Below are 16159 nucleotides of genomic sequence, written 5' to 3'. Positions count from 1 at the left end.
CAGCAACAGAACGAAAGTCATTATCGCGGTCATTTTGTTAATTCATATAATCTTAAGAATAATTATCATTCATATAGCTAATGAGTTCATTTTCACAGAAACAGCTGAGTAGCGCGATCAGCATTTTAAAATACATGTAGAAGTTAGGGTTCTGCAATAAAACAATATCAATTTATATATCGTGATAGACCCGTAATCGATATTAAAAAATGCGTTCCATGAAATGTTTGATCATTTTTTTCCTCCTTTGTTGTCGGAAGAAACCGGAAGTTGCGAAGCAAGGTTGATTGCATGAACAAAGTGACTCAATCTCTGGTAACCGAGCAAAGCAGGGAGTGATCACTGATCAGGAGGAAGTAACACGCTAACAGCCAATCAGCCAATATGGTAACAGTGTCAACTGTCATGTTTGGTTGCGCCATCTTGTTGTCTTGCTATTGATTCTTTGAATGGAGTGGAGAGAAAGTAAAAATGAGTGCTGCAAAAAGCGAATAAATTGTAGATAAGTCACCTCGACAGTATGGCAGTTTTTTGGATATTTTTTTTTTGTTGGACAATAGTCAGACCAATGTGGTCTGTAAATTATGCAAGGCGCTTGTCCCCACAAGATCGGTAATACCACACCACCTTAGCCGCGCTCACCCTTTAGAGCACAGCTGTAACTTCCTGGCACCAAACCTGTAGAAAATACCGGTAGTTATTCTTAGATTTCCCCATGTTTACATTTTTGCACTATTTTGTTACACTTTATGAGTTTCTTACATATTGCTTGTTTGTGCACCTTTATTTTAAGAGGTTATCTTTAAGTGTTCAATGTCATTTTAGAATTTTGTTTGTATTGATTGTTTTCCATGGCTGTGTTGACATTTCCTTTCCTTTCTGCCTTGATATCTGAGGGGATTATATTCAGAGAAAATTTACATTTGTAATAAAGATGTTTACATTGAGTATATTTTTCTCCTGGTCTATAGGCTACCATGTTTACCTTTTACAAATGACATGATTAAAACAGAAAAAAGACCACCCATGTGTGCTTATTGGAGGATATTTACCGTATTTTTTGGACTATTGCCTGGATTTTACTGACGTCACGTCCGGCTTACCTCCCGCCTAGTAAATACGCGTGGTGGTCAAGCTAGCTCTGTTCTTAATGGGATTGAGCCTTTCTGAAAGAAAAAATTCCTATGCTTGCGTTGTTTTCAGTTGTACAAATCGTTCAAAGCGCGAAAAGGATAAACGTTTCCTCTTCGTTACTCGAGAGGTAATCAAAAAGGGAGGAAGAGTGCAAGATTTTACAAAACGACGAGAAGAGCATGCAGCTCAAACTCCAGTCCAATGGAGCAGAGTCAAAGAATGCATGAGTTTGCAGTGATCACTTTGTTAAAGGTTTAATTGATATACTTTTAACGTTTATTTCCCATTTAAGTATTATCTTGTAATTATTTGTATTTCCTAAAAACGTTTGCTACGAGTGTTTCGAAAAGCACCAACTCGGCAAGTCTAAATAAAAGAAAGCAAATGTGGGCAAAACCTAAAAGAGTTGAACTTTTACCAAAGTCAACGATCATAAATGAATCTTTCAGCACATAACATAGATGTCAACATTGTGTATTTTGATAAAAATGGGGACAACACGCTACTCGTAAACGGCGCGTGCAACAGCAACAAACATGGTAGTAGTAGCCACACATAAATAAGTTGTAGACCTCCATGCTTTTCAATAAATATATTTTAGGGAAAATAGTTGACAAACAATTTTTGTACTTGCTATATAACCTTATTTTTTTAAATGAATGCACATCAACATTGTAATTGCACGTTTAACATACGTGCATTAATTTAAAAAATTAAATAAACTCTCTGCTGTTGGCCGCCACACAGACGACGGCATGCTGGATTTGACACATTTATATTAGTTACAATCATTAAACGATTAACTGAAGCAACATATTATGAATTAGGGATTTTTTCTAATCGATTACATCAATTAATTGTTGAATACCTAATTCTGAAAACCCATAATATTTCAAATGCAGCTTCTGGAGTTAGTATAAATAGTCTACATGTGGAAGTTGCCTGCAGCCACAGCTGTTAATGCAACACTTATTACACCGGGCATCTATGGGAGACTCTTAATTGAATAGAAACATTCACATTAATATATATCACATTGTAATTTTAACAATCATGAAGTATTTTGTGGAAAACAATACACCATTTAATATTAATAGTATTTGTACAAATAAAATCCTCTTCCTACATAAACTCATTCTATTAGAACAGGAGTTTTGTTGGCCAGCAACATGTCAGGAAAAAAAACAGTAATAATGTAAGAAACGGAACAAAAAGACTGTAATGAGAAAAGAGCTCAACATTTGAAAGTCTATATATGTGAGGTACGTTTTTATTTTTTTAAATGCCACAAACAGACATATCAAAACTTAGTGTAAGCTTTGACATATTGTTTTACTATTAGTTAATACAATCAAAATTTCAGCTTTTTAATAAGTGTTTTAGTTCTTTTTTAAATTTAAATGTTTTACATTTTTACTGTTAGTTTTTTCGACAATACGTTGCAGATCAACAAAACTTGAGCTTTGGTGCGCAAATGGCCACCTGGCTGGACTTCGGACACCCCGGTAATAACTAATGATAGTACAATTTTTCATCTATAATACAATGCTGATGCAAGTCGTATTTTCCCGACCATAGGGCGCACCGGATTATAAGGCGCACTGCCAATGAGCGGGTCTATTCAGTTCTGTTTTGAAACAAAAGGCGCACTGGATTTTAAGGCGCATTAAATGGGTGATATTATGATTTTTTTCCTAAATTTAAAACACTTCCTTGTGGTGTACATAACATGTAATGGTAGTTCTTTGGTCAAAATGTTGCATGGATTAAGTTTTACAGACCATTTTTAAGTTGCTTTCGACCGTCGTTTCAGGATGCGCCGTTTTATGGGCGGTCTTATTTACGTGGCTCACCTTCGACAGCGTCTTCTCCCTGTCATTTTTGTTGTACCGGTGTAGCGTGTAAGGACGGGAGTCGGAGAAGTGTCAAAAAATGGAGCTAACTATTTTAATGACATTCAGACAGCATCTTTTCATCCATGGCTCACAAGTGCGACAACAACGCCGGAAATGTGTTCCATGAAAAGCCGTCTGACTGGAACTCTCTAACTAAAGTTCCTTGGGTGAATTATGTGAACCCACTACGCCGGTAGTTTTTAAAGCTTTCGTAGTGAGTCTACTGACAGATATAAATTAGAACTATACGTTACTTTAGATTACAAATAGCAACAGCAGAAGATAAATGCCCCAATAACAAGAAGAGAGAAAAAGAAGAAGCTTACCTACTACGGAGTCGGCACAGAATACAAAGGCGGACGCGCGCAATTTTTCAAGACGTATGCAGATGCCAAATACACATCAGCAGGTACCAGAATTTAAGAAAAGTTGGTTTTGCATAATATTGTGAAACAAAACGCCAGATAATGTCTGCTAATGTGTGCCATTTTGCGGTTCTTATAGACACACCATAATAAAACTCGTATGTATGACTACGGTAGCCGTAATGCGCTGACAATCCATCAAGCGATACCGCTTCATAGCTTACCAAAGTCGTACTAAAACATTACGACAAATTTTTGAGTGCCATGTGTAATGTTCTATTTTCTCAAAAGAACATTTAAAGTTTTGGTGTTGTTTACTGGCGTCATATTGCAGTCTACACGTATCTCTTATGTGTGACTACCATCTACTGGTCACACTTATCACTACACCATGTACCAAATAAAATTGCTTTGAGGTCGGTAAGCACAACCAGAATTATTCAGAACATGAGAAAATGTTATTAAAATGAAACATTTTAATTTAAATTACATTTAAAAATTATAGTCCGAAAAATACGGTACATGTAATCTGTATTATGTCTGTTTTCAGATTTTTTTTTTTACAAAAAAAAAATATATCAAAATGGGCCCCGTATACTTTTGACTTTTTCTTATGCGGCCTTTTGGACACCCCTGTAGTAGATACTCTCTGCTGTTCAGTATTTACATTTGATGAAATATGGAAAGTTTAAGACTAGCGTAAAATCCAGACTATAGGACGCTACATTTTTCTTTTTTTCTTCACTATCAGCCATAATGTTTTGTGTACGATAGTTTTCATGAAACAAGCAGAAACACTGAAAAGGTGTGTTATTGTTTGTGCTATGGCACCAACTTTTGGACGAGTTCACTCTCTGCAGGTGTTGCGCGTTGAAAATGTATTTCCTATTTTGATGCCTTAAACCGGAAGTAAAACCATCCATAGCGTTTCTGATCGAAAGATTCGTCATTCATCACTCTAAGCAACGTTTGTAAGATTTACAATATAACTAAAACAATTCTTACTTACTAAACAGTCCCATGTGTGATGTCTGTAGGAGTGTTTTATTGCATATTTGTACGTGTTATCATAATCAATCCATCAAAGTTTACTTATCCTTAATCACAGGTATCTCGAAGGGCTGCACTAGCCACAACGACATAATGTAATCAAGCTAGTGTCGTTAGCATTAGTGAATATGCTAACATGTTTACGAGTGTCTGGGCTAGAATTAACATACAATGGCATTCTTTTTGTATTGTTTCAATATCACAAATTCCTCAGTAAATTCCCCAAAACGTCACCGTGAAGTTATTGACTCTGTTTAGCTGATTGGAGAGCTAACTTTCGCAGCGAGTGGGTCTATGACGATGTCTTCTGTTTCTGATCATCCGTTTTACTGCCGTGTTAGTCACCGTTTGGAAACAATTAAGGTACGCAAATAAACATTTACAAAACATTTACATGTAAATAACTAATTTCCCAACAAATATATAGGCGGTTATGTATGAACAAATATTTGTTTCTTCTAAAATTTTGCGGGTGCGTCTTATATACGGGTGCGCTCCATAGTCTGGAAAATATGGTAATCTTACATGCTGTACTGTGAAATTAACTCAGAAGCGTCAAGATGTACACTAAAAATGATGAAAATTGCAGTTCTTCCTGTGTTTAGTTAAAAAGGGGCTAAGCGTGTGCTTTGAATAGCCCATATAATTAGGGGCAGGTTTGTAAGGTCAACTTTTAGAAACGTAAAGGAACGACGAGCTATCAGGGATAGTACCGGTAATTGTACGCACGCACATACAGTCTACTCGTAGTTACAGTACAGCTTTATGGGGCCTTCAAAGGGCTTAATGCCACCACGCACAATAAAAGAATGGACACAAACCTCTCTGAGAAATGTGTGAAGTCTGCCAGAAGGTCACATATCCTGAGGCCGCTGCGTGCCGCCTTGGCAGAATAAACCGGACCGATGCCTTTCTTTGTCGTCCCCAGGCTGATTGCGTCACAGACAGAGAAAGACAAAAATGTGATGTGATTTTAGCCCCTTTTCACACAAACGTAGCGACATTTATTCAAATTGACACACAGATTGTTATAAATTCAGCCTCCACACAATAATATCGCCTACACACTTTCACCAGACTCAGCATTTTCCCTTCTTCAGCTAGCTAACCATCACACATTATGGCAAATTTGTATCTATTAAAAGAGAGCGTTAGCATAGATGGCTTTTGGCTGAACTTGCACGCCAGCCATCCTGACGGCTGATTGGGTTTCATCATTAACCCTGGAACGTAGCACACTTATCTAAAACAAGACTGGAGGCATCACTCTGTCGACTTAATATGAGACTTTACAGCCAGGACGTGGGCCATATAGCTACTTTCACAATGACTATATTTAACGAGAAAGTTGGTATTTCTGTGGAAGACCTTTCTACAGCTCAACAATGCTCCTTTATCCGACTGACAGAACTCATATCTGCTTTCTTTCAAGGTTTGAGGGTTTTGGCAACGCACGACTCTTTCTACGACATCAGGCAAAGCTTGGAGGATGCCTGGAGGTGTTGGAAAGCCACAAGGCCATTAAATTAAAGCCATTAAATGTCTTCTTAAACTCTGAACACGCGCACACAGTCGAGGCCTTTAAGCTGGTGAAGACAAGCCAGCTTTCAACAGGATTTAACGGAGTCTTTCTTCATGTTAATGATGGGAATTATTCACATTTAATGTCTGTTTGAACACACTGCACTATCATAACACAAAGTTGTACAAAAAAATGCTGTTCAAGCATCTAAATCAGGTCTTTTCACCTGACGGCCCACTGGCCACATCCGGCCCGCCAAAGCTTTTAGTTTGGCCCGCCAAACATGATCCAAATAGGCTTGATGAAACCATACAAAACAGGGTTGCTCATGTATGCAGTACTACTGTCAGCAATCAGGGGGGAAACAGTGAAGCATATGTGTCACAATGAAGCAGCAGTGGGTAAGTAAAAGAAGATGGCACTATCAACTCTTGAAAAAATTTAAATAAATCTTGAATGTATTGAAATTGCTGACTTTGTGATGTCTTCTGTATTCGTGGTCGTGTTGTTTTTGGCTGTTAAACTGATCAAAACTGGCTAAATACATATAGCGCTGAATTGCCAGCCATCCTGACGGCTGATTGGGTTTCATCATTAACCCTGGCACGTAGCACACTTATCTAAAACAAGACTGGAGGCATCACTCTGTCGACTTGATATGAGACTTTACAGCCAGGACGTGGGCCATATAGCTACTTTCATAATGACTATATTTAACGAGAAAGTTGGTATTTCTGTGGAAGACCTTTCTACAGCTCAACAATGCTCCTTTATCCGACTGACAGAACTCATATCTGCTTTCTTTCAAGGTTTGAGGGTTTTGGCAACGCACGACTCTTTCTACGCACGACTCTTTCTACGACATCAGGCAAAGCTTGAAGGATGCCTGGAGGTGTTGGAAAGCCACAAGGCCATTAAATTGAAGCCATTAAATGTCTTCTTAAACTCTGAACACGCGCACACAGTCGAGGCCTTTAAGCTGGTGAAGACAAGCCATCTTTCAACAGGATTTAACGGAGTCTTTCTTCATGTTAATGATGGGAATTATTCACATTTAATGTCTGTTTGAACACACTGCACTATCAAAACACAAAGTTGTACAAAAAAAATGCTGTTCAAGCATCTAAAACAGGTCTTTTCACCTGACGGCCCACTGGCCACATCCGGCCCGCCAAAGCTTTTAGTTTGGCCCGCCGAACATGATCCAAATAGGCTTGATGAAACCATACAAAACAGGGTTGCTCATGTATGCAGTACTACTGTCAGCAATCAGGGGGGAAACAGTGAAGCATATGTGTCACAATGAAGCAGCAGTGGGTAAGTAAAAGAAGATGGCACTATCAACTCTTGAAAAAATTTAAATAAATCTTGAATGTATTGAAATTGCTGACTTTGTGATGTCTTCTGTATTCGTGGTCGTGTTGTTTTTGGCTGTTAAACTGATCAAAACTGGCTAAATACATATAGCGCTGAATTTGACCAACAGAGGGCGATAAAGCTATTACACCTTAGGTTTAATTGTGTTAAACCACATTTGTGCAATGTTTGCTGTGTGTATAAACACTAAACCGTATATCTAATTTATGCAACCTACACAATGGACATTATGTAAAATACACAAATGACGTTATACTTTTGTAATGTTTATATTTTCAGTCTTACAAACCTAAATAAAGGAAGATGTATTAAGAAATAAAACTGAGGAAGAAAAATAATTCAAAAGAAGGAACAAAACTTAGCATCTGTTTCTTCCTGCTGTTATCTGTCTAGCTGCACAAACTGGAAACGAGTAGGGAGCGCAGAATAATGAATTTATTGACAGTGCGGTGTGAAAGCTGATGTGTTTACGTTGTGAATAAGTAAACAGTCTCAAAGGAATATAACCTGCAGAGGCACTTTTTAAAGAAACATCTAAATGTTGATGTCCTTCCCCTGAGGCCTTTGGCCCTTGAAACTGCAGCCCTCTTCATTATGTAGTTGAATAGGCCTGACCTAAAGGATCTATTTTCAAGGTTATCCACCACTTTTAAACCCCATCAGCCATTGTGTTTGTTCTAAACGGTGTTAAAGTTACGTTTTAATAATTAGTGAAGGTGAGCAATTAGAAAGAAAGACATGATGCAAAATCTCGAAAAAGCACAATTCAAGTATTAAAAACAAATTAAGCACCTGTAGCGAAATAAACTGATTATAGAACTAGAAAGATATAACTGTAGACGACAACAATGCATGCCACTACTAGGGATGGGTACCGAATCCAGTACTTTTTTGCCAGCAACCGAAACCCACCAAATCACCAAACTCCAACGGTGCCATGTTACGGTACCTGGAATGCGCGTGACCTCACGCCCGGTTGCCGACTCAGTCGGCTCTTTGCACTTGGCGATCACTCCAGTAGTACTGAGTGAACTCAGCCAAACTATATTTATGAAATGTTTACATTTTCTATGCCAACAAAGATATCGACTCCAACATAATTAAAGTAAGGCTCCACTTTTCCAAAAATGCAGTAGCTTAATGCCAATATATATTGGCTTTGCTATTGCTATGCTACTGATTAGCATTAGCGATTTCACATGGCTATTTCACACCTCCAAATTTGTTATTGAAAACTACAACTGAGATGTGTGCTACATACAAACATACTTACAATATTAACACCTTTTAGGGCGCAACTAAGACTAGACAGCGAAGACTGAACTAAATAGCCAACGCAACAAAAACTAGGGACTACGTTAATTAACAATTTAACTTTTAATAGTGTAGATACCTCACAAACTGATGTTTAGCTTCGCTGGCTTCAAATATATTTTCTAGGTGACAGTTTATGAAGTGATGACCTGTCCAGGGTGCTGCCTTCCGCCCGATTACAGCTGGCTCCAGTTCTCCCGCGACATTGAGCAAGACAAGCCGTAGAAATGGATGGATGGATTGAGGATTTATCAAGTAGCTTTTGAGTATTTCCCACGGTGTAAATTTTTTTGGGGGTAATTTTCCTTTGTGAGGTGCGACGTGACTTTGTTGTCCAGGAAACTTTGCATAACAGACTTTCTTACCTCAGTCGAAGAGGTTATGATTTTGCCAGGGTTTGTTTGTGTGTTTGTTAAGCAACATAACTAAAATAGATAGATTGATGATTTTTGTTCGATACTGTCACGCGTCACGGTATTAGTCCGAAAATTTAAACCGAAATACTGTGGTATCTACAGTATCGTTATACCCCTATTAATTATAAATTACTATTTTCATAGCAACAGCATACAAAAACGGTTTATGACCTTCTAAATACATCATTCAACATAATAAATATGAAAGAACACCCTTTAGTCCCGTTTACACTATGTTAATCCAATATAGTAACGCTGTCTGAGGCGGAGCCAATCAGTGGCCATGATACTGAAAAGCACACTCTGTTTGGTTTGGTCTCATCTGTGGCCAATACTACTGTATTATAGTATCTTTTGTTTATTTTGCCATTTTAATGCTTGAAAATGCTTAATTTAGGATTAAATAATTGCAAAACATGTATATATTTTTTAAATATCCCCCCAAAATCTGCTACGCGGTAAAGCTGCAATATTTGAAGCGCGGTGTGGCTAGGGCAGTGTTTTTCAACCACTGTGCCGTGAGATACAGTCTGGTGTGCCGTGGGAGATTGTCTAATTTCACCTATTTGGAGTAAAAAATATTTTTTGCAAACCAGTAATTATAGTCTGCAAATGATGTGTTGTTGTTGAGTGTCTGTGCTGTCTAGATCTCGGCAGAGTAACCGTGTAATACTCTTCCATATCAGTAGGTGGCAGCAGGTAGCTAATTGCTTTGTAGATGTCGGATACAGCGGGAGGCAGCGTGCAGGTAAAAAGGTATTTAATGCTTAAACAAAAAACAAACAAAAGGTGAGTGCCCCTAGGAAAAGGCATTGAAGCTTAGGGAAGGCTATGCAGAACGAAACTAGAACTGAACTGGCTACAAAGTAAACAAAAACAGAATGCTGGACGACAGCAAAGACTTACCGTGGAGCAAAGATGTCCACAATGTACATCCGAACATGACATGACAATCGACAATGTCCCCACGAAGGATAAAAACAAAGTAGATGCGGTAAATATCGCTCAAAGGAAGACATGAAACTGCTACAGGAAAATACCAAAAAAAGAGAGAAAGCCACCAAATTAGGAGAGCAAGACAAGAACTAAAACACTACATACAGGAAAACAGCAAAAAACTCCAAATAAGTCAGGGCGTGATGTGACAGGTCGTGACAGTACACCTACTTTGAGACAAGAGCTATATTGATGCATGGTTGGTTATGGTTTAAAGTCATATCCAACAATTACGACAACAACTTTTTACTGTCAACCGAGTTTCGTTTTTTAATGATTTCTGCTGGTGGTGTGCCTCCGCATTTTTTCAACGCAAAAAATGTGCCTTTGCTCAAATAAGGTTGAAAAACACTGGGCTAGGGTAACATTATTGCCTGCAACAATGGCCCAACTGTGGACGCATCCCACTGTGTTCTGTGTCCCCTGAAGACCTTGTTAGAGTTGCATGTTTTGTTTGTGTTGCAGCCATGTTGGTTGGACTAAGCGGTTTCCTTACTTCTTGCCTGCTTGCTCTTGCCTCAGCTGTTCCTGAACGCCATCCACGGCTTGGTGGAAGTCAAACACTGCGGAGGAGGCAGAGAGGGGATACGCGCACTCACACACAACGGAGAAGGTGAAGACAATCACAATCTCATACGACACACGTACTAACACACGTACTAACACACACACACACACACACGTATGTGCAGGTGCTACATACCGATGTGCGCTCTGTCGGAGATGATCAACCTTTTCTCCCAGCCTTTGAGACCTGCGCCCCAAATATAGTTTGACACTCAACAGACTGAAACCCCATCACGCTCATTTTGGACACGGCGAGAAATCAACTCACTTTTCCCTTTGCGCTCGTTCTTTTCGGCCTCTTCAAACAGGCCTGGAAGGTGGATCACGACGCCGTTACCTGACGTGAACACAACCAGAAGCACACTCGGTGAGGATGCTAGGCGCCCTCTATTTGTTGTACCCTAAATGCTTTGTAAGACATCCTCATAGCTGTACAATCAGTATTAGTTCTCATGTCCAACAACATTTTTCTTGACGGCGACCATGTTTTTGAACCAATCTGGCTCAGATTTTACACACATGTGATCATTTGTCCCCTAAAAGGTGTCAATTTGGTGTTGATCCGACAAAACACCCTAAATTTACAGTGGGTGTTTTGTATAACTGTGCAAGAAACGTAAATTCCATCAAACCTTGGGGCAGGGGTGTTAATTCTGTTTTCATTGCGGGCCACATTGCGGTTATGGTTGCCCTCAGGAGGGCCGTTTGTAACAATGAGTATATTAATTTAAATGTATAATAATAACATCAACTATGCTATCTGTTGTTGTATTCCCTAATTTTTAGTGACCTGAACATAAGCTGGACTGTACATACATTTTTTTTGTTTTTGTTTTTGTTTTGAAAATGTAATTTTGTTTATAGATTATATGCAATCTGTTGTGTTCCAAAATGTTCTGTTTTTTTTTCTTGTTTTTTTTTTTCTCAGTGTACATGAATGAAGGTGTGTGTTGCTGGACCCGACTTGGACATTATCTGGATTGGACCTGGTTTAAAAAAAAAACCAACCTTTAAACGAAGCTAATTTCATTTACAGCCAGGTCTAGTGAAGATAAGGTCCTTTCTTTCCTTTTTTTTTTTCTTTTCTTTTTTTATAGATAAGATAAATAAATATTTTCTTGGATAAAAAGGAAAGTAAACAATATAAAAATAATTACATGGGGGAGAAAAAGGGAAAAAAAATAGTAATTAAATGAAAATGTTAGTGGACCAGCAGCACAAACAATCAAGTGTGCTTCAGGGACTGTGTCCCTTGCAGAAGTGTTGTCCATGTTGTGGGAGCCAGAGTATTGATGGCAGAGAGAAACAACCCCTTTTGTGTGAGTGGGTGTGTGTGAGTGTGAATGGGGGAGGGAGGGTTTTTTTTTTTGGGTTGATGCACTGGTTGAAGGTGTATCGTGTGTTGTTTTCTGTGTTGATTTAATAAAATTAAAAAAAAAAAAAAAAAAAACTCAACTCTTTTTGGTTATAGTATTTTTTACTACCATATTGCTAAGTTGCTTTTAAATTGGTAGGTCAAGGTGACAAGCAGATATTTATTTTTGACAACCCCAGGGTTTAGCCTCAGGGCGGGGGTGGGGGCATGGCTAGGGGCGAGGTCATCATGACATCATTGTACAATTTGCATAATCTTCTTTGATGCATACGTTTTTTAAAAAGGCTAGAAACAAAAGAAGCAGCTGTTGTGAGAGTAGTGTATGTATGTGTGTGTGTGCTCCTTTAAGAATGGCAGTATGTGGGGTGAATGACGTGAGTGGGCAAGTTAGGAGAGGTAGCGGTAGCATGTGCAGGAGTGTTAATAGCATGGTGGAGGTCCGGTTGTGCCCTGTGGAAATTATAAATAAAGTGACAAAGTTGTAACTACCGGTAATAGACCAAAGTGTGGAGCTTTACGTACCCACTAAAGTGAAGGATATTACCCCCGACAAAATATCGGCCCTGACCACAGTCTGGGAGCCGACAAGCAGGAAAAGTGAAAACCAGCACTTGCGACGTGGCGCCTCCCTGTTTAAAGCGTCACTTTAACTGTTAGTTTTGATGCCGAAATACCAGCCGTATTGCACTTCACGCACCCTCTTTATTAACCAGCAGAATTGCTGTTTTTTGCCATTCTTCCCCACCAAGATATTATTGCTTGTACGCACTTTGTGTGGGCGTTTTGACACAACATCATGCGCCTCGGCTATGTAGTCACCGCCACACAGCGACATTCAGATGAAAGAATTATATTTGATATATGATAATGATATATATTTTTCAAAGGCAGTATAGTACCAATTTCAATTGATTAGTACCGCAATACTTTATTAGTACCGGTATACCGTACAACCCGCACGCACACAAATAAAATATGGCAATATGTGATAATTTATTAAATGCAAAGTGAGGAATGTCAAGCCTTTACTTGTTATAATTTTGATGATCGATTCAAGATTTTCCTAAACTGCAAGCCATAATCATCAAAATGGCTTCACATATCTCACTTTGCATGTAATGAGTTAATCACATGTTAATAGTTACATTCTTGCGTAATTTTCACATTTTATTTTGTTTAATTTTACAGAATATTTATCTCATATATTTTTTATATCTATTTAAAAAAAAGAAATGTTTCTCCTATGCTACATATGTGCCTCTTAAGACATCACCGTAGGCTTTGCAAGGTCATATTACCTGTACAATAAAAATTGATGCTAATACAACTTTCTAAATAAGAATCGATAAAGAACCGAAGCGTTAAGCAGAATAGAAAGTGGAATCGGAACCATAAAAATCTCATCAATTCCTATCCATAGCGGTGTGCCAGGATTGAATACATTAAGAGGAAGGTGTGGCTCAGGTGCTAGAGTGGCCGTGCCAGCAACTTGAGGGATCCAGGTTCGATACGAGCTTCCCCCATCCGAGTCACATCCGTTATGTCCATGGGCAGGACACTTCACCCTTGCTCCTGATGGGGCGTGGTTATGGCCTTGCATGGCAGCTCCCGCCATTAGTGTGTGAATGTGTGTATGAATGGGTGAATGTGGAAACAGTGTCAAAGCAGCAGAGTACCTTGAAGGTAGAAAAACGCTATACAAATATACGGTAACCCATTTACCATTCACCCCGGTACGCCCCAAAAAATGCTTTGAACATTTTTTTTTGCATGATCATGTAGGAGTGTGAGTCTTTGGGCATCTAATAATTCCATCCAATTCCTGGGGTGACGATTTTTGCAACGTATTATATTTAATATATTTATAGTGAAACTTTTTCAAAACATGTTACAGGTTAGAAAAGCTCTTTCTGGTTGCATGAATATGGCCTAAAAACATATATATATTTTTAAATTGATTCTTAAAAAACAAATGAATAATAAATAATACAATATATATATATATATATATATATATATATATAATTTTTTTTTTATTTAAATAAATGTTTATGAATTGATTTAGATGAATAAGAATGAATAAAAATCACAATTCAGGTGTGAATTTATTTTTTGTGCACCCCTATGATCAGTTAACATTAAAGTGTACAACATATACAATTGCCTGCAGTACATTTTTTGGTCCAAATTTAAAGAAATCTATTTTGCCAGAAAGTGCTTTTATTGTGTCCAGCTTTTCTCAGGACACATTAACAATGTGACGGACCACATACAATAAAGTGGCAGGTCAAATAAATAATGTGGGTGGCCAGATTTGGCCCCTGGGCTTTGAGTTTGACACCTGTGGGGTTTTATTAACGGTGCCACCAAGCTTTGTATTTGCTCGAAAAACAGCATGCTGTGCCAAATTGTCACCGTGGCTTGTCTGATTAAATTTCTGCTTTTTGCTAAAATTAACTCCACACTTATTGGGAGTGGGGTCCAAAAATGTTATTAGTATCGACAAATCAGACATCTTGTATGTTAAAGTGCATGTTAAGTGCGAGAATGGAAAGCATTAGCTAATGAAGTTACTGCAGATGAGCAGATGCACTGAAGTCTGCAGTTTAGCGACAAGCCAACGGATCAGACAATGGATGCCCTCTAAAGGGGTGCTGTCGATGGGACAGTAAAAAGGAGATGGAAGTTTGTCAGCGTAACGTACCGATGAAGGCGGTGACCTTGGGGTTGATGATGCCGCTGGGGAGGAGGTGAAAGTCGTACTCCACTGAGTCTACCACTACTGTGTGTCCCGCGTTGTTGCCACCCTGCATGGGAGAGACCACATTAACATGACACACACACACCCCTTAGAAGCGTGAAAGTCCTGGAACTTTGTTTGGCTGAGATGGAATGCTGCCTGTATAGATCAGCAGGTAGCAACAAGCAGCAAAAAGATAGCAACAAGGAATGTGCGGGCCCCCTTTAACATCAAAATTGTTTGCGTGAGTTAGGTGGCGTGAGGTTCACGTTACCGCCGGTCTACCCAAGGGCAGCTACAAATGTAGCTTACCCCCATCATTTGTGAATGTGCCCTGAACGAATAATGGGCTCCGACTGTAAAGCGCCTTTAACAACCTACCGCCATAACAGATTTGGCGATACATGTTCGCTAGGGGTGCACACACAAACACAGGGACATAGGGAGACATTAGACAACTTACAGTGCTAGAAAGATCTAAAGTGCTTGTGTTCTTTGCACATTGTACTATTTCATTAAATTCAGGCTGGTATCGGCGATACCGATCCAATACAGACAAATTAGTGTATTTCAAGTGTTGTTGCTCTTGGGAAATCATCTTCAAAGGATATACAATCACCGGGCGAAACAAATGATGGCGTTACTCTGCACTAAATGTGTTCTTATTTATGACAAACTCTGTCTATGGTGTCTCCAAATAGCCTACAATAAAATGACAAATACACGTGCTGTTCTGTAACACTGAGTGACTCATTTTAACTTCCACTCATTTTCTTAAATAAACAAATGACAGACTGAATGCTGCTGCGCTTGCACATCTTGTACTTGCATAGGCGGAAGATAAAGTAGTTCCCACCAATCGTGTTTCATTTAGACAATAAATCAATGGTGTAGTTACTTCACACTGTGTTACTGTTAATGAATGATATACGTTATCTCAAATAACTCAAGTATTGATATTTTGATTTAAGACTCGATATTAGAGCATAAAGATCTGGCATCAGCGGTATCGATATTTCAGTATCGTTCTGCACATCACTCGTGGAAAGACAGCAAAGACCTCAGAGAGGATGAGAGAAGAGTTTTGCAATCATGTAAAAGTGAAAAAGACAAACATAGTGGGGAAATGTTTGTACTATCAAACAGAGTTTGCATTACACAATATTACTACACCAATAGCTATGTGCACTTGGACATATTTAACTGGACTAAAAGCCTAACGGGAATACAACTCCATGTAAACACGCCATTCAGAATATTCTGACCCGATCACACACATTCGGATCAAAATTTAATTCCGATCGAGACAGGTGGTTTATGCCAATAGTAATTCGGATTGTAGCGCATGAAAACACATCTTCCAAAATTCGGGTTGTGATTATCCTTACTGCGCATGTCTTTGATGTCA

At 38.7% G+C, this 16159-nt stretch overlaps 1 protein-coding gene across 2 annotated transcripts in view; it reads right to left on the bottom strand.

The window, feature by feature from the left end:
* The window catches only part of adss2 (adenylosuccinate synthase 2), a 74707-nt gene that overhangs the window by 22716 nt on the left and 35832 nt on the right, over positions 1-16159 (bottom strand). For both annotated transcript variants that reach the window (XM_072916598.1, XM_072916602.1), the window contains exons 2-6: positions 14716-14818; positions 10905-10973; positions 10773-10823; positions 10566-10632; positions 5266-5373 (exon numbers count right to left, since the gene is read on the bottom strand). In XM_072916598.1, coding sequence (XP_072772699.1) covers positions 5266-5373; positions 10566-10632; positions 10773-10823; positions 10905-10973; positions 14716-14818 — 398 coding nt within the window. The remainder of the gene's footprint in view (positions 1-5265; positions 5374-10565; positions 10633-10772; positions 10824-10904; positions 10974-14715; positions 14819-16159) is intronic.

The sequence above is a fragment of the Nerophis lumbriciformis genome, linkage group LG02, assembly GCF_033978685.3.
Source record: "Nerophis lumbriciformis linkage group LG02, RoL_Nlum_v2.1, whole genome shotgun sequence".
NCBI lineage: Eukaryota > Metazoa > Chordata > Actinopteri > Syngnathiformes > Syngnathidae > Nerophis > Nerophis lumbriciformis.
The sequence above is the reverse complement of the archived record's forward strand: the minus strand, read 5'-3'. Positions and strand labels throughout refer to the sequence as shown.